Source organism: Xenia sp. Carnegie-2017, unplaced genomic scaffold (genome assembly GCF_021976095.1).
Source record: "Xenia sp. Carnegie-2017 unplaced genomic scaffold, XeniaSp_v1 HiC_scaffold_13, whole genome shotgun sequence".
NCBI classification, from domain to species: Eukaryota; Metazoa; Cnidaria; class Anthozoa; order Malacalcyonacea; family Xeniidae; genus Xenia; species Xenia sp. Carnegie-2017.
The window spans coordinates 1,451,539-1,478,301 of NW_025813436.1; the positions used below are offsets into that span (position 1 = coordinate 1,451,539).

At 34.8% G+C, this 26,763-nt stretch overlaps 2 protein-coding genes across 2 annotated transcripts; one reads left to right on the top strand and one right to left on the bottom strand.

Moving 5' to 3' along the window:
- The first annotated feature begins 1,440 nt into the window (after positions 1-1,440).
- Positions 1,441-24,086, top strand: LOC124452262 (peptidyl-glycine alpha-amidating monooxygenase-like). The gene is made up of 19 exons (XM_047002848.1): positions 1,441-1,818; positions 2,309-2,363; positions 2,827-2,914; positions 3,392-3,486; positions 3,658-3,735; positions 4,235-4,283; positions 4,375-4,442; positions 5,214-5,297; positions 5,425-5,501; positions 5,856-5,906; positions 6,245-6,303; positions 7,247-7,795; positions 7,878-8,070; positions 19,473-19,615; positions 20,812-20,891; positions 20,982-21,167; positions 22,205-22,314; positions 22,479-22,577; positions 22,674-24,086. The coding sequence occupies exons 1-19, from the start codon at positions 1,708-1,710 to the stop codon at positions 22,761-22,763; spliced, it is 2,265 nt and encodes a 754-aa protein (XP_046858804.1). The 5' UTR covers positions 1,441-1,707; the 3' UTR covers positions 22,764-24,086.
- On the bottom strand, positions 23,710-25,701 carry LOC124452273 (osteoclast-stimulating factor 1-like). The gene is made up of 10 exons (XM_047002857.1): positions 25,605-25,701; positions 25,491-25,537; positions 25,340-25,390; positions 25,103-25,220; positions 24,970-25,007; positions 24,691-24,760; positions 24,441-24,490; positions 24,300-24,378; positions 24,139-24,231; positions 23,710-24,059 (listed from the first exon to the last, which is right to left on the bottom strand). The coding sequence occupies exons 1-10, from the start codon at positions 25,648-25,650 to the stop codon at positions 24,010-24,012; spliced, it is 642 nt and encodes a 213-aa protein (XP_046858813.1). The 5' UTR covers positions 25,651-25,701; the 3' UTR covers positions 23,710-24,009.
- Positions 25,702-26,763: the final 1,062 nt, after the last annotated feature.

Genomic DNA, 26,763 nt, shown 5'->3' on the forward strand with positions numbered 1-26,763 from the left:
GTGTGTTGGAGGGAGCTCAGCCCCGTTTGTTCAAATTCTATGCCTTGTATTGCCAGTGAAATATATATATCAAAAAGCTAGCAGCACCTAAATATATATCAGAAAGCCGGCAATATTTTAATATATATGAGAAAGGCAGCAACAGTTGTAATATACATTAAAAAGCCCAAATAGCTGAAATTATGGAGATATGCCTCTGTGATCTTATAAACCAAAACCTACAATTAAAATATCATCAACAAGTCTAGAAGAGAAGTAATGTTCTACTTTGAGCTACAGAAGTAGGATACATTTGTCCAATTCAATACCAAAAATATATTGTACTCAGCTGTTTCATTGAATATCCTAATTATAATTACTTCATTTTTAAATGATGAACTAAAAATACAAAATACAACATGGAAAATCATAAGAGTTTCTGTGATTTGGTGTAGTTGTTTTAGTGTGGAAGTGGCTGAGAATTGAGAGGTTTGTAGATTGATCAATTTCAGAACATAATGAGAAATCATCTTCGATTAAAAAACAAGCTTTGGAGTAAGAAAACTATTGAAACTGCATCAGCACGAACTTTGCAATGTGATTTGCCCCAAAAATGTTTCTCTACTTGAGTCAGTTAATTGAACCTTATATCAAAAGCAGTTCAGCACAACAATCACCATGCGCAATCAAATTTCGTAAGTTCGACGTAAAGGCATTTCTTTCATTTTTTTCGTAATCCTCGATTTATGCGATATGTAATGACATTTAGTAGCCTTCAACAATCAGTTATTACACACTTATCCATAAAAACGCAATATTATCTCAAAATACTGTATTACTAGCAGCAATTGCTATATAAACACAAGCTAAAATTTCAAAACTAGGAACCAAAATGGCGGAAATTGATCAGGTGATCAATATTGACCAATCAACGTAAGCTAAACGGATAACAATAGATGTCCCAACTCTTATACTATAGAGGGCTCTGACTATCTACACCAGTGTGAGAGCAAAAGTATTGTTTTTCTGCAATGAAACTTATCGATAACGATAGGCTTTGTCAGTTTTTGGTGATCAGTCTGTAATCAGTATAAATTGCATGGAATCTCCCCAACCCAGAATCAGAAACATTTATTGGAAAATATATGTTTCTCGTTCTCGTTCTCGTTTCCAGTCAGCGCGCGCTGACCATTATATTGACAGTATTATCCAGAATATAAACCCATAATTTGCCCTATTAACCTTGGGTATTTTGCAAGGAAAATGATTACATTTATAAAATGTTTTCGTTTGAAAATATCTTCATTTTATTGGTTTTTCAGCAATAACTTTTCCATTAGTTTACGGTTTTTCCGAATGTCCTTTTATCTCGGCATTTCTTGTTTATCCCAAACAAATTCTATTAAGGAATTTTTTAAGTTATTAAGGAATTCCTCGCGTAATTTCTTTGATGCTCTTTGTGATCCACTTTTCCCTTTCAGCTCTCGGCGGTAAATTGATATTCGTCTCTTTGAAATACTACTCAAAGTTGACTTCATTTTCATAATAACACGACATCGCATGGAATTGAATTTATTGACTTTCAAGGGGGAAGTTTATCTTCAAAAGAGCGGCCGAAAATTTATCGGCGAAGAACTCATTATTAATCAACATCCAGCAGCTGTCATGTGAAATTATCGTTCGTTTGGGAAAATTTGACATTCTGATTTAAAATCTCGAAGCTTCGAAATGAACTCAAGAATTCTTTATATTCTTATATTTGTAACATTTACGTGTCATTTTAACCAAGGGAAAATGGAAAAGATTTCACTTCGCATGCCGGGTGTTAGTCCTCGAAGAGTAAGTGCTTGTAACATTCTCTGATAATTTCATGATTTTATCTGCACTTTCTGTTTGTTTTGCTCTTTGTGAAGTTAAGAAATTGTACCTTGTTTTGCAACGTTTCTTAAACCGTTTTACTTCGCGGAAGAACTTTATCTCTAACGAATACTGTTGAGACTCAAAAAAACTTATCTCGAGTTCTTAAAAAATACAATACGCGCTCTGACAATTTTCACTAATCATTGACGAAAAGCATTTGTGTTTCATCCAAAGACATCATTAGAGAAACAGAAAATGAATTCTATCGAAAGTTTAAACACATATAATATAGATAATAAAATCTGTTGAGTTCTAACGAATTCCCGTTCGAATAAGACTTCGAATTACCTGTGTTTCGTCTTGGTATATTCGGTTAGTCGACTTGTTGACAATGATTTACTAGCTCATAAGTTAATGCACAAACTTTCCCGAAACCGATATGAATGCAATTAATTTGTTTTTCTTTCAGAATGATAGCTACATTTGTACATCACTGGAGCTATCTGAAGATCCCGTTTACATTGGTATGTGTTAAGATTTTAATTGAAATCTTTCTTTTGCCTTGATAGAAATGTGCGGGAAACTTTGCTAATGAAGTAGACAGAAAAAGGTTATTTTCAAAAAGCTTCTGACTCTTATCTTTGTACAGACAGCAAAGGCAAAAGAATGTTTTCACTTTCTTCTTCATGGTTAATTTATTTTGTTTGGCTGCGGCAATTTATGTATGACTGGACATTAATCCAATTGGCAACTTTTTGGCAGATAGTGTCTGGAATACATATGGATCTAGGGCAAAATGTACCTTGTGATCCCTTTTTTCCTTTCCCATGGCTCAGTTTACTCCCATATTACCATCCTTTATTGTAGGTACCCCTAGAGTTGGGGCTTAGAGCAAATGCCTTCTACCCCATGACACCACCCTCACTATCTTATGGTGAGTTGATTTTATACTTGGTAATAAAGTCCAATGTTCTTTGGTTATTTTAGTGAAATTTGAGCCAAATGCTCATAAAGAAAGGGCCCATCACATGCTGTTGTTTGGATGTGAAGAACCAGGAAGTGATGAGAAATTTTGGTATGAAACAAAACATAAAAAAGTCTGTGACATTAGAAAAGAAAATTATACATGTCTGTGTAAGCAGCCTGTTTATCTCGTCCTTTATGTTGGTGTTAACAGTTACGAAATTTACATGTTGCCACTAAAACTAGCACCTGGCTGGTCTACTTAGCAGTGGTGCCTTACAGCCATATTAGGGGGGCAGCCCACTTTGCCCTACCCCCCCCTTGTTGGCTACTTTACATGTTTAGTGTTCAGCATTGGCTCTTGGAAAGAGTGTTTATTGTCTCTAGCCTACCGCTTAGCTCATAATGCTATAGGTGTTTGTAAAAATAAAATGTTCAAGGGATTCCTCAGAGACTTTCAATTGGATATCTTCACATGTAAGGCCTTTTAATTCTTTAAGGCCTTTTAATTCATCAACCAGAAAATATTGGAACAAGTAAAATCAGAAATCTGTGTCTCTTAGTATATTTGCATGATGTCTTTCACTAGGAACTGTGGAGATATGGGATCTGGAACATGTTCTGGCTCAGAATCCATTCTATTTGGATGGGCACGTGATGCTCCTGCATTGAAACTACCCAAAGGTTGGATTACTATCCTATAGAAAGTTTCACAGACTGTTGAACATTGTGTAATTTCGCAGCATCCAATCAACTTTCGAGACATGTTTTGCACATCAAATCTTTTGCTTTTACAACATTCCAGTATTGTCAACTGGTTGATGTCTTTATTTCTCTTTATTGCACATTCTGTAGATGTTGGATTTAAAATTGGTGGTAATACCAAAATTCAATATCTCACGCTTCAAATACATTATGTTCATGCTCTCAAAGGTGAAGTAACAAAATTCATTCTCTTCAACCAAAACTTAACATGTCTTGTGATTTACTTAAGAAATAAAAGATTTTTACCGTGTATGCAAAGGCTTTTGCAAAGCAAGGAGATTTTAGGGAAAATTTGAGAACAGTTCAGTGCAAGACTGAAGGTTGAGGGTTGCATAAGCCAGTGCAAACACAAAAAACTTCTTTTGTTTCTTATATAAAATAACAATAATCTGCAACACCCAAATTTAAAACAAACGTTTTAATTTTTCACCTACAATGTATTCATGTTCGATTGATTGATCAATTGATTGATCGATTGGTTGATTTGATTGATTGATTTGATTGATTTGATTGGTTGGTCACAGATCGGTTTGCACAGACCAATCAGCACACATGTTGCATTGTTTTTAATTTATAAATAAAGTTTTCTCACAAATTTATTATCAGTTTCATAAAGGAGATTAAGGTGATATTTATTAAATTGAACCTTTCGATGTTCATTTTTTAGAAAGTGTTTTTGACAGTTCTGGATTAACGATGAAAATAACCAAAGCTCCGTAAGTTGTTTTTCAATACTTTATGTAAACTTGTGGGTAGTGAAGTTTGAAAAATGAGTTCAGTAAATTTTTTTTCCCTTCAACTTATCAGCCAATTAAACCTTGCATCAATATATCTCCTGGTAGCTGGATATGCATCAATACCTCCACACACTAAAGGTATGCCACAAGTTGTATCTGAGCAGTTGTTGAACTCAACTATGTATATGTCACTTAATGTATGGTTTAATGTTGAAGATTGAGTCCTTACATACTCCAGTCTAGTGTCTTCATCAGTAGTGATCTAATGTGGAAACTTGAGTTCCAGTCTAGTGTCTTCAGTGTGCGAATTAACGGTGTGCAATGTGCAATTTGCACATCGTTTTATCTAAAATGAAAACAATTGCACATCACTTTTTCAAACGATGTGCAAAAATCAGCGGTTTTAACGAAAAACGCTGTCGTAAATCATATGAATTTGTTCACGTTTAAAAATATTAATTTAGCATTTAGCGCTATATAACAATTAACGTAATAAAACACATTGTGTCAACATGGATTTTAATGCCGTGCAGCGCACTCGTTTATAATGTAAAGATCAGTAAAGACTAAGCTTGAAAACTTACTTCAATTTATGTGGTAGTAATCAATAAAGAAGTTTTTTGCATATCGTTTGAAAAGTGATGTGTAATTGTGTTCATTTTAGCTAAAACGATGTGCAAATTGCACATTGCACACCGTTCATTCGCACACTGCTTATATACTCCAGTCTAGTGCCTTCATCAGAAGTAATCTGATGTTGAAATTTGAGTCCTTACATACTACAGTCTAGTGTCTTCATCTGGAGTGATCTGAAGTTAAAACTTGAGTCCTTTCATACTCCAGTCTAGTGTCTTCATCAGGAGAGATCTAATGTTAAAATATTGAGTGCATCATTTTTTATTTCAATAGGTTATCATGTCGATGTTGCCTGTAAATATGACAGTGATCAAGATATACATGCATTTGCTTTTCGCACTCACGCTCATGACTTAAGTACGTTTTCTGTAATGCGTCAATTTAGCTCTTCGTGACATTGCAAGAGATATTTGTCATTCAGCGAAGTCTGCGTAACTTATCTTTAGTCGTGATGTTTCATTAAATCTTATTCCCATAACTGTAGGCCGTGTGATTACTGGATATAGAGTGAGAAACAACATGTGGACGATGTTGGGTAAAGGGGACCCCCATGCCCCACAGGTAGGATGAATCCTATATCTTGAAACGTCATTTTAAACTTCAGCGGGTAATTACTGGTTGTAATTGTGTAATGTTAATCAATTTGTTTGATCCATGGTGTTTTTAAGTATTTATTGAACATTGTACTTTTTTGTAGACTTTCTATCTAATATTGTGCTCTTCTGTAGGCTTTCTATTAAATTTTCTCTTTTTTGTAGGCTTTCTATCCAATGTTGTGCTCTTTTGTAGGCTTTCTATCCAATGTTGTGCTCTTTTGTAGGCTTTCTATTAAATTTTCTCTTTTTTTGTAGGCTTTCTATCCAATGTTGTGCTCTTTTGTAGACTTTCTATTAAATTTTCTCTCTTTTTTTGTAGGCTTTCTATCCAATGGACAATGTTACAACAATAAGGAAAGGAGATATTTTGGTACGTTTTTATTTAGATGAAAAACTGAAAAGCGTTAAACATTAAACATGAAACTAATCTCTGTCAATCCGAGCTTAAACTTTTGCACGAAGCGTGTAGAATACGAAAGTTTACAGGAATGTAGACCTTCGTTGAAGAGTAACGGAAATTGATGTACTCGCATTATATGATGCCATGTACAGTACACTATTTTTCGTAAGGACAGCTTTTTTAAGATTTTTCAGGTCGACTTTTCAAAAAGTTAGAACAAATTAAGAATAATTAGGCTGACGAAAAAAATTACATAATGAAGAAAATAATATCTTGGCATCTTTATTTAAATACAACAACGTATTTAGGCGGCAAGATGTACATACGATACTTTACACAGTGGAAGAAGAAAGGCGACAGGAATGGGGTAAGTTTTTTGTAAATGGTTTCTTAATTACCCTTACCAAAATTTCATATCTCGGATTCAATAGATTTTACATGGTTATCGCGTAGTAACCTGATTGGCTAATGGCAAATTACGTAATGTTTTGTCACATAGAAGTACCTTATTACGTATGTGATTAGCATAATGGCATCCAGTCAATTACATTTACCGATCAGAAGGAACGCTGAGACCCGTTTCATACGTTGGACTTGACATGAGCCGAATGCATTTCAAACAAAGACAATGAAAAAGTTTATCCCATTTTCTTCGGCCTTTGTGGACGTTTGAAACATGCCTGAGATGACTACATGCATCTTGTGATTTAATGAAAGGGTTTGTAAAACGAAAATTTTTGCTATGAAAATTACATGTATTGTCGTTGAAGATAACTCTTAAAATGTCCGATTTATACACAAAGTGACGTCACATTACATAACGAGAATTTGACTTCTTAAGAATATTTGCTTATATGTTACATCAACCCGACACAGTTCCTGTCTTGTAAAGTTTTGATGGTATAAAAAGTTTTTCATCCAAAAGTTCACTGGAAGTTGAAGGATTTCAAAATTTGCAGCGACTCATTTTGCAATGTGACGTCACTATCTCTACAAATCGGACATCACAAAAAACTTCGATATGTTGAGAATGCAAAGAAATATGACGAAACTGTTTTAGAAAATCCACTGTCATTTTATTAGTTCTTCTCGATGAAACTGTAATTTTTATGGCAAATTTTCGTTTTAATGGCCTTTAAATATACAACACCAAGTTGCTCACAAAAATGGCCCTACTGTTTATTCCTTGAATTTAGAAAGAAAAGTTTTCATTTTCATTCAAAACGTTTTTTCTTTAAACAATCATAGAGTATTTATGATAAACAAATGCGTTTTTTTTTTACACCAACCTTATCGGATATTTTACGTAGGTCAACGGCGGCCGACGAGATGTGCAACTTCTACATGATGTTTTATCGCAGTGCGAATACTAATGTCGAAATTCCAGAAACATGCTTTGATCAGATCACCTACCGAAGCCTTTACGATTCTTTTCCGAATGGTTCCGATGTTGCCCTGTCTTCTGGTTCCCATCATCACCACCATCATCACGTCAATTCAAACGAACGGCGTAATGAAATCATCACAGAGTCCAACATCACCGTAGGTAGTACGTCAATGCCCGAGCAGACATCGAATATTTCCGACTACACGTTAAAGGACACTAGTATTGAACACAACATGTCTGACATTGTCCACCATCGCTTAACAAGTTCAACTCAATCATTGAGCCGTGAAACAAGCACTAACACCCCTAAGCCAACGATGAACAGTCAATGGACATCGATTCCTAATGTAACCATGGTGACCTCGTGGCCGTCGTCCGTTACTGAGGGTTTGGGGCAAGTCACGGGACTTGCAGTGGATTCATCAGATTATCTGTTCCTCTTTCATCGTTGTGAACGAGTTTGGGATTGGAAGTTGGTATTTTTGAGTTGAGGATCGTTTCCCTCTCATCGATTGCTTTCCACTCAAGTTTCGTATAATTTTTGCTATTTTTAGTACATTCTCTCGAGACAACGTTTTTCAAAATGCTCAATCACGTGGTCCTATCCGTAGTCCCACAATTCTCATATTGGATAGTGTCAGCGGTAAGGTTTTGGAGAAACATGGTAGCAATATGTTTTACCTCCCCCACGGTATGACAATTGACCATCAAGATAATCTCTGGCTTACCGACGTTGGTCGGCACCAGGTAAGGTGACACAGGTCACGGATGTGTGTAATGAAATTTTCCAGTGTTTTGCGCATGTCACGAAGCTTTTCCCGCATACTTCACCTTAGCATGTAGAGTTTGAAAATTTGAAGAAAGGTCTTGAAAAGATCCATGATTAAGGCTTATACATAGCAGTAGCGAAACTGGCCCGTTTTAACTCCTACAATGCGAATATATTTGTTTGCTCTCAGTGGCCAAAAGAATTAATGAAATTAATTTTCTGAAGAGATAATTTTGCTGAAAAATTTGCATTGTCGGAGTAAAAGATCGGGCTGACTTCGCTACTCAAACAGCCATGTGCAATTGACCGTGCAGCGTGCATAAATTAACGTGTGTTGTAGTTTCAAAACTTGACTTTACTCATTGTTGCTAAGCGTACGCGTTTACTTATGGAAGATGTTCTTTTTATTCAATAAACAACCGTGACATGTCGAAATTTGGCAAGTATGGAAAGACGTTTGAAAAACGTTAAACTTTATCGTTAGATATTAGACTTTAAATTGATATTAGAGAGATTTAGCAAACACGACGTATCGTCTAAGACGCCGTGAAAATGACGTAATTATGGCGTGGACTAAACCATATATGGATATATCATGCCATTTTTACGCCATTTTCACGACCTCTTAAACGATACGTCGTGTTTGCTAAAGCTCCCTATTGGTGAAACATAGTTTGTCTTTGTTGTCGACTCGAACTGCAACACTTTGCTATTAACCAACGCTATCTCAGGGTTACGCCTTAGAAACAATCAGATAGCTGTATAGTAACGTCAAGTTAGCTGTATAGCAACGTCAAGTTAGCTGTATAGTAACGTCAAGTTAGCTGTATAGTAACATCAAGTTAGCTGTATAGCAACGTCAAGTTAGCTGTATAGTAACATCAAGTTAGCTGTATAGTAACGTCAAGTTAGCTGTATAGTAACGTCAAGTTTGCTGTATAGTAACGTCAAGTTAGCTGTATAGTAACGTCAAGTTAGCTGTATAGTAACGTCAAGTTTGCTGTATAGTAACGTCAAGTTAGCTGTATAGTAACGTCAAGTTAGCTGTTTAGTAACGTCAAGTTAGTTGTATAGTAACGTCAAGTTAGCTGTATAGTAACGTCAAGTTTGCTGTATAGTAACGTCAAGTTTGCTGTATAGTAACGTCAAGTTAGCTGTATAGTAACGTCAAGTTAGCTGTATAGTAACGTCAAGTTAGTTGTATAGTAACGTCAAGTTAGCTGTATAGTAACATCAAGTTAGTTGTATAGTAACATCAAGTTAGATGTATAGTAACGTCAAGTTAGATGTATAGTAACGTCAAGTTAGATGTATAGTAACGTCAAGTTAGGTGTATAGTAACGTCAAGTTAGCTTTATAGTAATGTCAAGTTAGCTGTATAGTAACGTCAAGTTAGCTGTATAGTAATGTCAAGTTTTCTGTATAGTAACGTCAAGTTAGCTGTATAGTAACGTCAAGTTAGCTGTATAGTAACGTCAAGTTAGCTGTATAGTAACGTCAAGTTAGCTGTATAGTAACGTCAATTTTGCTGTATAGTAACTTCAAGTTTGCTGTATAGCAACGTCAAGTTAGCTGTATAGTAACGTCAAGTTAGTTGTATAGTAACGTCAAGTTAGTTGTATAGTAACATCAAGTTAGTTGTATAGTAACGTCAAGTTAGCTGTATAGTAACATCAAGTTAGCTGTATAGTAACGTCAAGTTAGCTGTATAGTAACGTCAAGTTAGATGTATAGTAACGTCAAGTTAGATGTATAGTAACGTCAAGTTAGATGTATAGTAACGTCAAGTTAGCTTTATAGTAATGTCAAGTTAGCTGTATAATAACGTCAAGTTAGCTGTATAGTAACGTCAAGTTAGCTGTTCAGTAACATCAAGTTAGCTGTATAGCAACGTCAAGTTAGCTGTATAGTAACGTCAAGTTAGTTGTATAGTAACATCAAGTAAGCTGTATAGTAACGTCAAGTTAGTTGTATAGTAACGTCAAGTTGGCTGTATAGTAACATCAAGTTAGCTGTATAGTAACATGAAGTTAGTTGTATAGTAACATGAAGTTAGTTGTATAGTAACATGAAGTTAGTTGTATAGTAACGTCAAGTTGGCTGTATAGTAACATCAAGTTAGCTGTATAGTAACATGAAGTTAGTTGTATAGTAACATGAAGTTAGTTGTATAGTAACATGAAGTTAGTTGTATAGTAACGTCAAGTTAGCTGTATAGTAACATCAAGTTAGCTGTATAGCAACGTCAAGTTAGCTGTATAGTAACGTCAAGTTAGCTGTATAGTAACGTCAAGTTTGCTGTATAGTAACGTCAAGTTAGCTGTATAGTAACGTCAAGTTAGCTGTATAGTAACGTCAAGTTTGCTGTATAGTAACGTCAAGTTAGCTGTATAGTAACGTCAAGTTAGCTGTATAGTAACCTCAAGTTAGCTGTATAGTAACGTCAAGTTTGCTGTATAGTAACGTCAAGTTTGCTGTATAGTAACGTCAAGTTAGCTGTATAGTAACATCAAGTAAGCTGTATAGTAACGTCAAGTTAGCTGTATAGTAACATCAAGTTAGTTGTATAGTAACGTCAAGTTGGCTGTATAGTAACATCAAGTTAGCTGTATAGTAACATGAAGTTAGTTGTATAGTAACATGAAGTTAGTTGTATAGTAACCTGAAGTTAGTTGTATAGTAACATCAAGTTAGCTGTATAGTAACATGAAGTTAGTTGTATAGTAACATGAAGTTAGTTGTATAGTAACATGAAGTTAGTTGTATAGTAACGTCAAGTTGGCTGTATAGTAACATCAAGTTAGCTGTATAGTAACATGAAGTTAGTTGTATAGTAACATGAAGTTAGTTGTATAGTAACGTCAAGTTAGCTGTATAGTAACATCAAGTTAGCTGTATAGCAACGTCAAGTTAGCTGTATAGTAACGTCAAGTTAGCTGTATAGTAACGTCAAGTTTGCTGTATAGTAACGTCAAGTTAGCTGTATAGTAACGTCAAGTTAGCTGTATAGTAACGTCAAGTTTGCTGTATAGTAACGTCAAGTTAGCTGTATAGTAACGTCAAGTTAGCTGTATAGTAACCTCAAGTTAGCTGTATAGTAACGTCAAGCTGTATAGTAACGTCAAGTTTGCTGTATAGTAACGTCAAGTTAGCTGTATAGTAACATCAAGTAAGCTGTATAGTAACGTCAAGTTAGCTGTATAGTAACATCAAGTTAGTTGTATAGTAACGTCAAGTTGGCTGTATAGTAACATCAAGTTAGCTGTATAGTAACATGAAGTTAGTTGTATAGTAACATGAAGTTAGTTGTATAGTAACATGAAGTTAGTTGTATAGTAACGTCAAGTTGGCTGTATAGTAACATCAAGTTAGCTGTATAGTAACATGAAGTTAGTTGTATAGTAACATGAAGTTAGTTGTATAGTAACATGAAGTTAGTTGTATAGTAACGTCAAGTTAGCTGTATAGTAACATCAAGTTAGCTGTATAGCAACGTCAAGTTAGCTGTATAGTAACGTCAAGTTAGCTGTATAGTAACGTCAAGTTTGCTGTATAGTAACGTCAAGTTAGCTGTATAGTAACGTCAAGTTTGCTGTATAGTAACGTCAAGTTAGCTGTATAGTAACGTCAAGTTAGCTGTATAGTAACCTCAAGTTAGCTGTATAGTAACGTCAAGTTTGCTGTATAGTAACGTCAAGTTTGCTGTATAGTAACGTCAAGTTAGCTGTATAGTAACGTCAAGTTAGCTGTATAGTAACGTCAAGTTAGCTGTATAGTAACGTCAAGTTAGCTGTATAGTAACGTCAAGTTAGCTGTATAGTAACGTCAAGTTAGTTGTATAGTAACATCAAGTTAGATGTATAGTAACGTCAAGTTAGATGTATAGTAACGTCAAGTTAGTTGTATAGTAACATCAAGTTAGCTGTATAGTAACATGAAGTTAGTTGTATAGTAACATGAAGTTAGTTGTATAGTAACATGAAGTTAGTTGTATAGTAACGTCAAGTTAGCTGTATAGTAACATCAAGTTAGCTGTATAGCAACGTCAAGTTAGCTGTATAGTAACGTCAAGTTAGCTGTATAGCAACGTCAAGTTAGCTGTATAGTAACGTCAAGTTAGCTGTATAGGAACGTCAAGTTTGCTGTATAGTAACGTCAAGTTAGCTGTATAGTAACGTCAAGTTAGCTGTATAGTAACGTCAAGTTTGCTGTATAGTAACGTCAAGTTAGCTGTATAGTAACGTCAAGTTAGCTGTATAGTAACGTCAAGTTAGCTGTATAGTAACGTCAAGTTTGCTGTATAGTAACGTCAAGTTTGCTGTATAGTAACGTCAAGTTAGCTGTATAGTAACGTCAAGTTAGCTGTATAGTAACGTCAAGTTAGCTGTATAGTAACGTCAAGTTAGCTGTATAGTAACTTCAAGTTAGCTGTATAGTAACGTCAAGTTAGTTGTATAGTAACATCAAGTTAGATGTATAGTAACGTCAAGTTAGATGTATAGTAACGTCAAGTTAGTTGTATAGTAACATCAAGTTAGCTGTATAGTAACGTCAAGTTAGATGTATAGTAACGTCAAGTTAGTTGTATAGTAACATCAAGTTAGCTGTATAGTAACGTCAAGTTAGCTGTATAGTAACATCAAGTTAGCTGTATAGTAACGTCAAGTTAGCTGTATAGTAACGTCAAGTTTGCTGTATAGTAACGTCAAGTTAGCTGTATAGTAACGTCAAGTTAGCTGTATAGTAACATGAAGTTAGTTGTATAGTAACATGAAGTTAGTGGTATAGTAACATGAAGTTAATTGTATAGTAACGTCAAGTTAGCTGTATAGTAACATCAAGTTAGCTGTATAGCAACGTCAAGTTAGCTGTATAGTAACGTCAAGTTAGCTGTATAGTAACGTCAAGTTAGCTGTATAGTAACGTCAATTTTGCTGTATAGTAACTTCAAGTTTGCTGTATAGCAACGTCAAGTTAGCTGTATAGTAACGTCAAGTTAGTTGTATAGTAACATCAAGTTAGCTGTATAGTAACGTCAAGTTAGCTGTATAGTAACGTCAAGTTAGTTGTATAGTAACGTCAAGTTAGTTGTATAGTAACATCATGTTAGTTGTATAGTAACATCAAGTTAGATGTACAGTAACGTCAAGTTAGATGTATAGTAACGTCAAGTTAGATGTATAGCAACGTCAAGTTAGCTGTATAGTAACGTCAAGTTAGCTGTATAGTAACATCAAGTTAGCTGTATAGCAACGTCAAGTTAGCTGTATAGTAACATCAAGTTAGCTGTATATCAACGTCAAGTTAGCTGTATAGTAACGTCAAGTTAGTTGTATAGTAACGTCAAGTTAGCTTTATAGTAACGTCAAGTTAGCTGTATAGTAACGTCAAGTTAGCTGTATAGTAACGTCAAGTTGGCTGTATAGTAACGTCAAGTTAGCTGTATAGTAACGTCAAGTTAGCTGTATAGTAACGTCAAGTTAGCTGTATAGTAACGTCAAGTTAGTTGTATAGTAACGTCAAGTTAGCTGTATAGTAACGTCAAGTTAGCTGTATAGTAACGTCAAGTTAGTTGTATAGTAACGTCAAGTTAGCTGTATAGTAACGTCAAGTTAGCTGTATAGTAACGTCAAGTTAGCTGTATAGTAACGTCAAGTTAGCTGTATAGTAACGTCAAGTTAGCTGTATAGTAACATCAAGTTAGCTGTATAGTAACGTCAAGTTAGCTGTATAGTAACGTCAAGTTAGTTGTATAGTAACATCAAGTTAGTTGTATAGTAACGTCAAGTTGGCTGTATAGTAACATCAAGTTAGCTGTATAGTAACATGAAGTTAGTTGTATAGTAACATGAAGTTAGTTGTATAGTAACGTCAAGTTAGCTGTATAGTAACATCAAGTTAGCTGTATAGTAACGTCAAGTTAGCTGTATAGTAACGTCAAGTTAGCTGTATAGTAACGTCAAGTTTGCTGTATAGTAACGTCAAGTTAGCTGTATAGTAACGTCAAGTTAGCTGTATAGTAACGTCAAGTTAGCTGTATAGTAACGTCAAGTTAGCTGTATAGTAACGTCAAGTTAGCTGTATAGTAACGTCAAGTTAGCTGTATAGTAACGTCAAGTTTGCTGTATAGTAACGTCAAGTTTGCTGTATAGTAACGTCAAGTTAGCTGTATAGTAACGTCAAGTAAGCTGTATAGTAACGTCAAGTTAGCTGTATAGTAACGTCAAGTTAGTTGTATAGTAACGTCAAGTTAGCTGTATAGTAACGTCAAGTTAGCTGTATAGTAACATCAAGTTAGTTGTATAGTAACATCAAGTTAGTTGTATAGTAACGTGAAGTTAGTTGTATAGTAACGTCAAGTTGGCTGTATAGTAACATCAAGTTAGCTGTATAGTAACATCAAGTTAGTTGTATAGTAACGTCAAGTTAGTTGTATAGTAACGTCAAGTTAGCTGTATAGTAACGTCAAGTTAGCTGTATAGTAACGTCAAGTTAGCTGTATAGTAACGTCAAGTTAGCTGTATAGTAACGTCAAGTTAGCTGTATAGTAACGTCAAGTTTGCTGTATAGTAACGTCAAGTTAGCTGTATAGTAACGTCAAGTTAGCTGTATAGTAACGTCAAGTTAGCTGTATAGTAACGTCAAGTTAGCTGTATAGTAACGTCAAGTTAGCTGTATAGTAACGTCAAGTTTGCTGTATAGTAACGTCAAGTTTGCTGTATAGTAACGTCAAGTTAGCTGTATAGTAACGTCAAGTTAGCTGTATAGTAACGTCAAGTTAGCTGTATAGTAACGTCAAGTTAGCTGTATAGTAACGTCAAGTTAGCTGTATAGTAACGTCAAGTTAGTTGTATAGTAACGTCAAGTTAGATGTATAGTAACGTCAAGTTAGATGTATAGTAACGTCAAGTTAGTTGTATAGTAACGTCAAGTTAGCTGTATAGTAACGTCAAGTTAGTTGTATAGTAACATCAAGTTAGTTGTATAGTAACGTCAAGTTAGTTGTATAGTAACGTCAAGTTAGCTGTATAGTAACATCAAGTTAGCTGTATAGTAACGTCAAGTTAGCTGTATAGTAACGTCAAGTTAGCTGTATAGCAACGTCAAGTTAGCTGTATAGTAACGTCAAGTTAGCTGTATAGTAACGTCAAGTTTGCTGTATAGTAACGTCAAGTTAGCTGTATAGTAACGTCAAGTTAGCTGTATAGTAACGTCAAGTTTGCTGTATAGTAACGTCAAGTTAGCTGTATAGTAACGTCAAGTTAGCTGTATAGTAACGTCAAGTTAGCTGTATAGTAACGTCAAGTTTGCTGTATAGTAACGTCAAGTTAGCTGTATAGTAACGTCAAGTTAGCTGTATAGTAACGTCAAGTTAGCTGTATAGTAACGTCAAGTTAGCTGTATAGTAACGTCAAGTTAGCTGTATAGTAACGTCAAGTTAGCTGTATAGTAACGTCAAGTTAGTTGTATAGTAACGTCAAGTTAGATGTATAGTAACGTCAAGTTAGCTGTATAGTAACGTCAAGTTAGTTGTATAGTAACGTCAAGTTAGCTGTATAGTAACGTCAAGTTAGATGTATAGTAACGTCAAGTTAGTTGTATAGTAACATCAAGTTAGCTGTATAGTAACGTCAAGTTAGCTGTATAGTAACGTCAAGTTAGCTGTATAGTAACGTCAAGTTAGCTGTATAGTAACGTCAAGTTTGCTGTATAGTAACGTCAAGTTAGCTGTATAGTAACGTCAAGTTAGCTGTATAGTAACGTGAAGTTAGTTGTATAGTAACGTCAAGTTAGTGGTATAGTAACGTCAAGTTAATTGTATAGTAACGTCAAGTTAGCTGTATAGTAACATCAAGTTAGCTGTATAGTAACGTCAAGTTAGCTGTATAGTAACGTCAAGTTAGCTGTATAGTAACGTCAAGTTAGCTGTATAGTAACGTCAAGTTAGCTGTATAGTAACGTCAAGTTAGTTGTATAGTAACGTCAAGTTAGCTGTATAGTAACGTCAAGTTAGCTGTATAGTAACGTCAAGTTAGCTGTATAGTAACGTCAAGTTAGCTGTATAGTAACGTCAAGTTAGCTGTATAGTAACGTCAAGTTAGCTGTATAGTAACGTCAAGTTAGCTGTATAGTAACGTCAAGTTTGCTGTATAGTAACGTCAAGTTAGCTGTATAGTAACGTCAAGTTAGCTGTATAGTAACGTCAAGTTAGCTGTATAGTAACGTCAAGTTAGCTGTATAGTAACGTCAAGTTAGCTGTATAGTAACGTCAAGTTAGCTGTATAGTAACGTCAAGTTAGCTGTATAGTAACGTCAAGTTAGCTGTATAGTAACGTCAAGTTAGCTGTATAGTAACGTCAAGTTAGCTGTATAGTAACGTCAAGTTAGTTGTATAGTAACGTCAAGTTAGCTGTATAGTAACGTCAAGTTAGATGTATAGTAACGTCAAGTTAGTTGTATAGTAACGTCAAGTTAGCTGTATAGTAACATCAAGTTAGCTGTATAGTAACATCAAGTTAGTTGTATAGTAACGTCAAGTTAGTTGTATAGTAACGTCAAGTTAGCTGTATAGTAACGTCAAGTTAGCTGTATAGTAACGTCAAGTTAGCTGTATAGTAACGTCAAGTTAGCTGTATAGCAACGTCAAGTTAGCTGTATAGTAACGTCAAGTTAGCTGTATAGTAACGTCAAGTTTGCTGTATAGTAACGTCAAGTTAGCTGTATAGTAACGTCAAGTTAGCTGTATAGTAACGTCAAGTTTGCTGTATAGTAACGTCAAGTTAGCTGTATAGTAACGTCAAATTAGCTGTATAGTAACCTGAAGTTAGCTGTATAGTAACGTCAAGTTTGCTGTATAGTAACGTCAAGTTTGCTGTATAGTAACGTCAAGTTAGCTGTATAGTAACGTCAAGTTAGCTGTATAGTAACGTCAAGTTAGCTGTATAGTAACGTCAAGTTAGCTGTATAGTAACGTCAAGTTAGCTGTATAGTAACGTCAAGTTAGTTGTATAGTAACGTCAAGTTAGATGTATAGTAACGTCAAGTTAGATGTATAGTAACGTCAAGTTAGTTGTATAGTAACATCAAGTTAGCTGTATAGTAACGTCAAGTTAGATGTATAGTAACGTCAAGTTAGTTGTATAGTAACGTCAAGTTAGCTGTATAGTAACGTCAAGTTAGCTGTATAGTAACGTCAAGTTAGCTGTATAGTAACGTCAAGTTAGCTGTATAGTAACGTCAAGTTTGCTGTATAGTAACGTCAAGTTAGCTGTATAGTAACGTCAAGTTAGCTGTATAGTAACATCAAGTTAGTTGTATAGTAACATCAAGTTAGTGGTATAGTAACATCAAGTTAATTGTATAGTAACGTCAAGTTAGCTGTATAGTAACGTCAAGTTAGCTGTATAGTAACGTCAAGTTAGCTGTATAGTAACGTCAAGTTAGCTGTATAGTAACGTCAAGTTAGCTGTATAGTAACGTCAAGTTTGCTGTATAGTAACGTCAAGTTTGCTGTATAGTAACGTCAAGTTAGCTGTATAGTAACGTCAAGTTAGTTGTATAGTAACATCAAGTTAGCTGTATAGTAACGTCAAGTTAGCTGTATAGTAACGTCAAGTTAGTTGTATAGTAACGTCAAGTTAGTTGTATAGTAACATCAAGTTAGTTGTATAGTAACATCAAGTTAGATGTATAGTAACGTCAAGTTAGATGTATAGTAACGTCAAGTTAGATGTATAGTAACGTCAAGTTAGCTGTATAGTAACGTCAAGTTAGCTGTATAGTAACGTCAAGTTAGCTGTATATCAACGTCAAGTTAGCTGTATAGTAACGTCAAGTTAGTTGTATAGTAACGTCAAGTTAGCTTTATAGTAATGTCAAGTTAGCTGTATAGTAACGTCAAGTTAGCTGTATAGTAACGTCAAGTTAGCTGTATAGTAACGTCAAGTTAGCAGTATAGTAACGTCAAGTTAGCTGTATAGTAACGTCAAGTTAGCTGTATAGTAACATCAAGTTAGTTGTATAGTAACGTCAAGTTAGCTGTATAGTAACGTCAAGTTAGCTGTATAGTAACGTCAAGTTAGCTGTATAGTAACGTCAAGTTAGCTGTATAGTAACGTCAAGTTAGCTGTATAGTAACGTCAAGTTAGTTGTATAGTAACGTCAAGTTAGCTGTATAGTAACATCAAGTTAGTTGTATAGTAACGTCAAGTTAGATGTATAGTAACGTCAAGTTATGTATAGTAACGTCAAGTTAGATGTATAGTAACGTCAAGTTAGGTGTATAGTAACGTCAAGTTAGCTGTATAGTAACGTCAAGTTAGCTGTATAGTAACGTCAAGTTAGCTGTATAGTAACGTCAAGTTAGCTGTATAGTAACGTCAAGTAAGTATAGTATGTATAGTAATGTCAAGTTAGCTGTATAGTAACGTCAAGTTAGCTGTATAGTAACGTCAAGTTAGCTGTATAGTAACGTCAAGTTAGCTGTATAGTAACATCAAGTTAGCTGTATAGCAACGTCAAGTTAGCTGTATAGTAACGTCAAGTTAGATGTATAGTAATAGTAACGTCAAGTTAGCTGTATAGTAACGTCAAGTTAGCTGTATAGTAACGTCAAGTTAGCTGTATAGTAACATCAAGTTAGCTGTATAGTAACGTCAAGTTAGCTGTATAGTAACGTCAAGTTAGTTGTATAGTAACATCAAGTTAGTTGTATAGTAACGTCAAGTTGGCTGTATAGTAACATCAAGTTAGCTGTATAGTAACATGAAGTTAGTTGTATAGTAACATGAAGTTAGTTGTATAGTAACGTCAAGTTTGCTGTATAGTAACGTCAAGTTAGCTGTATAGTAACGTCAAGTTAGCTGTATAGTAACGTCAAGTTAGCTGTATAGTAACGTCAAGTTAGCTTTATAGTAACGTCAAGTTTGCTGTATAGTAACGTCAAGTTTGCTGTATAGTAACGTCAAGTTAGCTGTATAGTAACGTCAAGTTAGCTGTATAGTAACGTCAAGTTAGCTGTATAGTAACGTCAAGTTAGCTGTATAGTAACGTCAAGTTTGCTGTATAGTAACGTCAAGTTAACCGTTAGTAAAGTCAAGATTTGAAACTATGACAACTGTTTAATTTATGCACCTCGCATGGTCAATTGCAAATGGCTGTAACTACCTTTAATCTGTTCTAAACAATTATTCCTTATGTATGAACTATTCCGGCCTTATGACAATTGTCGTTTCAGACAGACCGAGTAAAGTTGGTCGACCATTTTTAGTTGATTTGGTTAAATTTTTCAGCTATTTGGACCCGAAATCTTGTGAGATTTATAGAAAAATTTACACTATCTTTCGTGTGTTCATATCAGTGTTCATTTTCATTCTTCAAGGTGCTCAAGTTTCCTCGCGGTGAATATAAAAAACCCTCGCTGGTTTTAGGAGAAAAACTATTCCCAGGCTCCGGTCATGAGCATTTCTGTAAACCTACCGACGTCGCTGTGGAAATATCTGGAGTATTTTATGTTGCGGACGGGTAAGGCAATATTTATAAAATGTTTAAGGAAATATAGCTATATGGTATTTAGAAGTATTCTGAGGCTTGCGCAGTATAAAACGTGATATCCTGTTTTTTTTACTTCATTTAATTGTGCTCGAAAGAGGTATTTTTACACAAGCTAAGTCGAGCATCATAGTTTCTAGGTTTTTTCGGATAAGACTTGGTCTCCCTCGCGATCTCTTTTATATACGACTAATCACATCAAGTGGTGAATGCACTTGATTAGTTTCCAATATGTTATTGACCAATCACATCAAGTGGTGAATGCATTTGATACTGCTTGCTTCTATTCGTGCTCGCTGTTGAAGCTTCCTCTACTTTCTTGGTACACATATTTTAGACTAAATATATGTAAAGAGGCTGAGATCTGATTAAAATTTTCTCACAAAAGTGCTAGCCCATAGTAATTCGTGCATCACATACGTACGCTACAATTTTGATTTTTACAATTGTAACTTTCAAACGACTTAACGCTTATCTCAATGGATGACGCTCAATTAGCGTTTGCATATTGTTATGTGCATAGTTATGATTTCATCAAAAGATTTTGCAATGTTTCAAAGGGAAACTACTAGAGGAAAAGGGGGTGTGTGCTAAATTTGGTGATTGAAGTATTGTATGAAAAATATGGTGTGCAATACCAGAATCTGAAAAGTTATCTTGTTTGGCAGTTTTTGTATGTACCATTTTGTCATTCTAAATGTTTCAAAAAGTTCGGAAACAGAAATCTACAAATTACTGACATATACAAATATTGAATATTGTATATAAATGTTAAATATAGTTTAGATATTATGCATTTATTGTAATTATCAGTATTAAATACATGGGTACTTAGTAAATACAAAATATATTAATCCTAACACGGTGTTAATATGCACATGAAAAACATGTGACTTGGACGAGATTTGAACTCGCACCTTCGGGATACTAGTCCGCCGTTCTACATGTTGAGTTACCAAGCCCACAGGGATTGGAGACGAGTCAAATTTCTTAAAACTGCGTATGGACGAGAGATTCTCGCCACTATAGTAGTTAACTGGAGTAAACTACTATAGTGGCGAGAACCTCTCGTCCATACGCAGTTTTAGTAAATATAAATATCGAAAAAATGTTACAAAGTCGTTAACGAATGAATTCAACGAATGCAGAAAACATAAAATATTTTGCAGATATTGTAATTCGAGAATTATGAAGTTTTCGTCGCAAGGTCGACTCATGAAAGTTTGGGGAAAATCTTCAATTCAGTTTGGTGAGTACACCGTAATCTTTGACAAAAACAAGCCACTGCTACTGTCTTCGTTTCAAGTAATTTAACTTTCTATTTTATGTCATTTTGTAGGACGAGTTCCCAGTTCCTTCAACATACCCCATAGTCTGGCTCTGGACCATAAACGATCCATGTTGTACGTCGCGGACCGAGAAAATGGCCGTGTTCAATGTTTTGATACGTATGGAAAATTTCACAAGGAAATTTCTTCACCAAAATTCGGAGGCCTGGTGTTCGCCGTTGATTTCAACGAGAAAGGTAGGCAGTATATAATGCATATCCTGGTTTTTGGGTTTTTTATCAGTATTAAAGTGTTTATAATGACAGGAAGTTTTCTCGCTCAGTTTGATAATTGTATGTCAATGAACTTTTAAAATCACTTAAATTGTGTTAGGATAGTTTGCTCAGTTTCCAGGTATTATGACGACTACGATGATCAACTTCATTTCAACACACATGTTATTTTCAGCAAAATTAAAATACAGCTTAGTTTACGATAAATTACTTTAAAAAAATATTTACCAATAAAATATACTGATGTAAAATATATCACATTACATAGTTAGCTTCAGAAAATTGTACTTTTCATCAACAGTTTACCACAAAATATTACCAATATATACACTTATATATGCACCACCATCATTCATCTACAGGTGTATTCATTAAATCTTATACTTATCAACTAAACGTTCCAACGCAGTAAAAATGTTGCTCCTTTAAATGTCATAATGCAATTTATAAAATAAAAATAATAAAACGCGTGCGCTGATTGGTCTATAGCCGTGTTTGCATTAGCCTGTGCAAAACAGATCTGAGCTCAACCAATCAAATCAATCATAACAATCAATCAGTCAAAGAGAATTTGCAAATCGATCATGAATACATTTTAGAGGAAAAGTTTGCATTATTGTTATTTTATGAAAGAAATAAAAGATGTTTTTCGAGAACTCTCGAGCAGGTGCAACCCTCGACCTTCTGTCTCGGGCTTGCACTGATCTGCTCTCGAGTTCTCCCAAAGGTCTACTTGGTTTGCATAAGCCTTACAAACACAGTAAACATCTTTTATTTCTTGAGTGATGTCAGAGTGAAGTCAATTTTATCGTTAACAAAGTTAATTGTCTAGAGGAAGAAGAAAGGGCAGTTCCGTTGAAAAATTTATTAAGTCATTTTAAATGTTCTTTGCAACGTAATCAGAAAGTTGTGTGTTGTAGAATTTCGTTTCATACACACTTAAGATAAATCCTGATAGTCGCGAAATAACTGCCTTCTCTTATTTGTGTACATTTGTGTAGATGGTCTTTTATATGCAGTTAATAGCGGAGTTGATGTTAAAGTGCAAGGATTCTCAATCGACCCAGAGAGTGGAAAGATTTTTGCAACATGGAGCCCTCCTTCCACTAAGGTGGGAATAAATGGCGACTTCAGTTTCTTTTTTAACACATAAAACTCGATTATAATGTTGTAAAATCTTTAGTGCAGACACTGATGGGAGGCTCTATGAGCATGCGCTGATGAGTTCATAGCAAAACCTTAACGATTTCATCTTAGATTGATTTTCGTTTCCAGGGATTTTCACAGCCACATGATTTGGTCTCAAATGGCTCCAATATTTTGTCGCTGAGATCGGCCCTAATAAGGTGTGGAAATTCCGAAATTCGATCGCAGGTATGAATGATGCGAATCCAGGAAACCATTTTGATTGGTTATTAAGGTTGTCTCGTTTGGTCATTAACCAATCATTTCTTACATTTCTTCAATTAGCTTCGGAAGACGAGAATTTCGCGCGCCAAGTTGATGCCGATATTGTTAATGCGACTTTTCCGCAAGGTTTCGACAACGTCACTACGGTAAATCCCGACGGTTTTCGACAGCTGGACGACTCCAGCAATGCATTGATGATTCTCGTACCCCTAAGCATAACAATTTGTGTGATTTTTGCAGCAGCATGTGTAGTGTGTAGAGTTCTTAGATCTAGGAGTAAGCCCAAGTATGACATTATGGATATATCACTGGGAAACTACAGGACGTCTGAGGATTGGTGTAGCACAGTGAGCTGTTGTAATAGATCCCATCAGAATATAGAGGAACTTTATTTGATGGATAGCGATAGTGATGTAGAGTTATACCCCGATGTTCGTGTGGGTAAAAAGTGAACTTCTTGTGAAAATGTACAAAATTTTCCAAATATATATAAATAGTAATGTGTTTTACCACTGGTTTTATCAAGTTATGGATAAATGATGGATAACAGAGGATGAGGTTTTGTTACCATAGTTACGTACAGGAAGAATGTCCACGAACGAACGAAACAAAGATATCACATTTGAAAGGACTAAGCTCATTTAGTTTTGCATTCATTTAAATCCAAATAAAACAATAAATAATCCGAAATGTCATCAGATTGGACTCCTGCTTTTACTGGAGAACGTATTGCGCGACAGAAAGTGAAACGGACGCAGACAAGTTCATCTATTTTAACCGAAAAATCTTTCTCAAACCGAGAAGCTGGCCCTGACAAAAAATTGAAGGATTTCTCTCCACACGAACACTCGACGACGTTAGACGCTTTGAATGTGCTTTCTGAGGAAGAGCTGGACGACTTTTTGAAGCAATCTTTGGCTTTAAATAAAAAGTTGAAAGAGCATTTAAGAGATGAAAATATGAATGAGCAAGGACAGATGACTTACATGGCTAAGAATACCTTAGTTTTACCTCCAATCGTCCACAAAACGAGCAGTTTAAAGAATAATTTGACGAAGAATAGATAGTTGAAGCCATCATTGGGCAGGTGGAGAAGTTTTTAAGTGTCAATTACATTTATTAAAGACAACATGTTTGATATAGTACAAAACAAAACATTAATTCATTGATAATACAATTCTTGAAATGCAAGATTTGATGGAAACCATGAAACAACTACTCTAAGTTCTCTCTACTAGTCAGTATTTGTTGCACATGGATACTTATGGTGAACTGAGTACATGGTGTACATGGATGGATTGAGATGAGAAAAGAACTTCAATGTTGCAATAATGTATGCCAAAATTGTTAAGCTAATTTTTTTAAAAAAATGTTCTGTTTGATAAATAGTTCTTTGTTAATCTGAATCATTGTCGTCATCACCATAGTCATCATTTGTATCAACAGCTAAAAAATAAAGAATAAGAAAAAATACATTTATACTTATCATGTTTTTCCACGTAAGATTAAAATTGCTCTCTCCTACCTAAGGCACCTCGAAGCAAAACTGCACATTCCGGATTTCTGGCCAAATCATATGGAGTATTTTTATCATTATTCTTGATCATTGTGTTGGCTCCTAAATATTTTTCACTAATGAGTTCACATTGCTTGATTTATTGGGTAGAAATTCTTTCCAATGCAAACCTTTGTCTAAGAGCATTTTAACAATATCTGAATGCCCTTTCCATGAAGCGGAATGCAACGGTGTGTCTCCAAGCTTGTTCTAAATAAAAAAATAGTTCAAGTGTCTTGAAACTCAATTGGCAATTGACTTGGTTTTCAAACCTGACTATTAATTTCAATTCTGTTTTGCTTCAGCAATATATCAACACATTCTAGAATAATGAAATTTGTTTGATTATGATTGGCAAAATATGACGCTCTTATTAACCATCATTAACCATTGGTAAAGTTTTTGCCAAGAAATATGCACCAAGTCCCTATAGTAATGGCTGCCCGAAATGTTTCTAAGCCAATCAAAGCATGTTATTTTTGTGAAGTAAAGATTATTACAGGTAATCAATCAGTATAATACCTGCATGACCACATTGAGAAGCCCAATGCAAAGCTGTACATCCAGCCTTGTCAAGTCCATTTACAGATACCTGAAATTGATTTATTTATCTGAGTTTCATTCATGTTACACTTTATGGATTTCGATCAGAAGGATTTGAGATCACTGTCAGATTTGTCATGTATTTTGGCTAATATGTTGTTAGAAAGGCAAGTTACTTTTTGCCAGAGTTTATATAAAGGTATAAGTACTATAATATCATTAAAATTGGATCTAGCCAATTATATTATGACATCATACTTTGTTTCCAAGACATTCATTCAGGAAGTTGATGTTTCCTGTAATGTTAAACACAATGATAGCTCAAATTGCATGTAATTCGTGCAATTCTATTGTGAAATATCATGAAATGGTTTCATTACGGCTACCACACCTCTCTTCGCTGCTTCGTGAAGTGGATTTTCGACGGCTTCTGTGTGAGCTTCGACATAGTTTGATGGTATCAAGCCCACTTTGTTTCGAACTCTAGCTTTCCACCATTCTCCTTGCGTCTAAATTCGCGTGAAGAAATCGTGTTTAGACAAGAAAGCAATTGCTAATATTGACAATTTAACATATATTGAACCTGCTTAAACCATCACAATGTACAATAGCACTTAAGTGAACAAACCTTGTCTATTATGTACAGAACATCTTCTTCCTCAAAACTCAATTCATCTTTCTACAAAAACATAAAAAAGGATTAAAATATTAGGCATAAACCTAACTATATTTGCTTCTACGATCAAACTTCCTCGACGTCAATATAAAGTATAGTAAACCTGCTGTGCTTCGTAGCGATAAAGAGCGCGAACGACCTGAACATGACCTAAAGAAAACGCCAAACTTTTTAATCTAATCTTTTCCAATAGAAAGCAACTCAAAAAACACGTTACCAGGCCGGCTTGGTGGAGGAGGGGCAGATCTTCTTGGCGCTGACATTTTGTATTTTGTTCTTTTTTGTTAATTATAACTACTTCCGCATTTATATGGCTTATATTTATTATGCTAAACCGGATATAGTTTATTGTAAATATTCTAATTTATTCGTTTTTATAATTAATCAAGGTGAATTAAATCTCGTTGATTGCAAATTGCAACAAACTTTTGTACCAAATAACACACCGGGACGGTCTAGGAAATTACAGAGGGGTGGGGAGGTGGGTGCTGGGGGACAGTAAATTTTTGCTTACGGCGTTCTTTTTTCGACTCGTGAAATTTCAAATTATAAAAACGACTTTTTGAAATTGACGAGTCCTGTAAAATTACAACTATTCAAATGTCGTCTATAAAATAACAAAAAAAACCTATCAAATAACCTATCAAATATAGTTTCTAATTAAATGACGACATTTGAAATTCTGTTTGCCAACAAAAGGGAGACATAAATGCAAACAAAAAGACACAAAGGTAGACCTAAAGTAAGACATAAAGGTAGACACAAAGGTAGACATAAAGGTAGACATAAAGATAGACACAAAGGTAGACATAAAGGTAGACATAAAGTAAGGCATAAAGGTAGACATAAAGATAGACACAAAGGTAGACATAAAGGTAGACATAAAGTAAGACATAAAGGTAGACATAAAGGTAGACATAAAGATAGACACAAAGGTAGACATAAAGGTAGACATAAAGTAAGACATAAAGGTAGACATAAAGGTAGACATAAAGATAGACACAAAGGTAGACATAAAGTAAGACATAAAGGTAGACATAAAGGTAGACATAAAGGTAGACGTAAAGGTAGACAAAAAGAGACAATAAAGAACGTTGAAACAACAACTTCTATAAAATGATGACTTTCTGTTAAGTTTCAACTCTTATAAAGCGACAGCTTTTCAAATGTCGTTTTCTACCAAAATGACTGCATGATTACAAGATTACATGATAACATGATTAATTTAATTTTTGTTTAGGAAAAGGTGTTTAAGTACTTTAGCAAACGTGAAGTACTTACATCTTGACTAATCACGAAATGTACGTTGTGTAGACAAATATAGTTAAAGTAGTTGATGTAGTCATTACAGACGACATGAACGACATTTTAAAAAG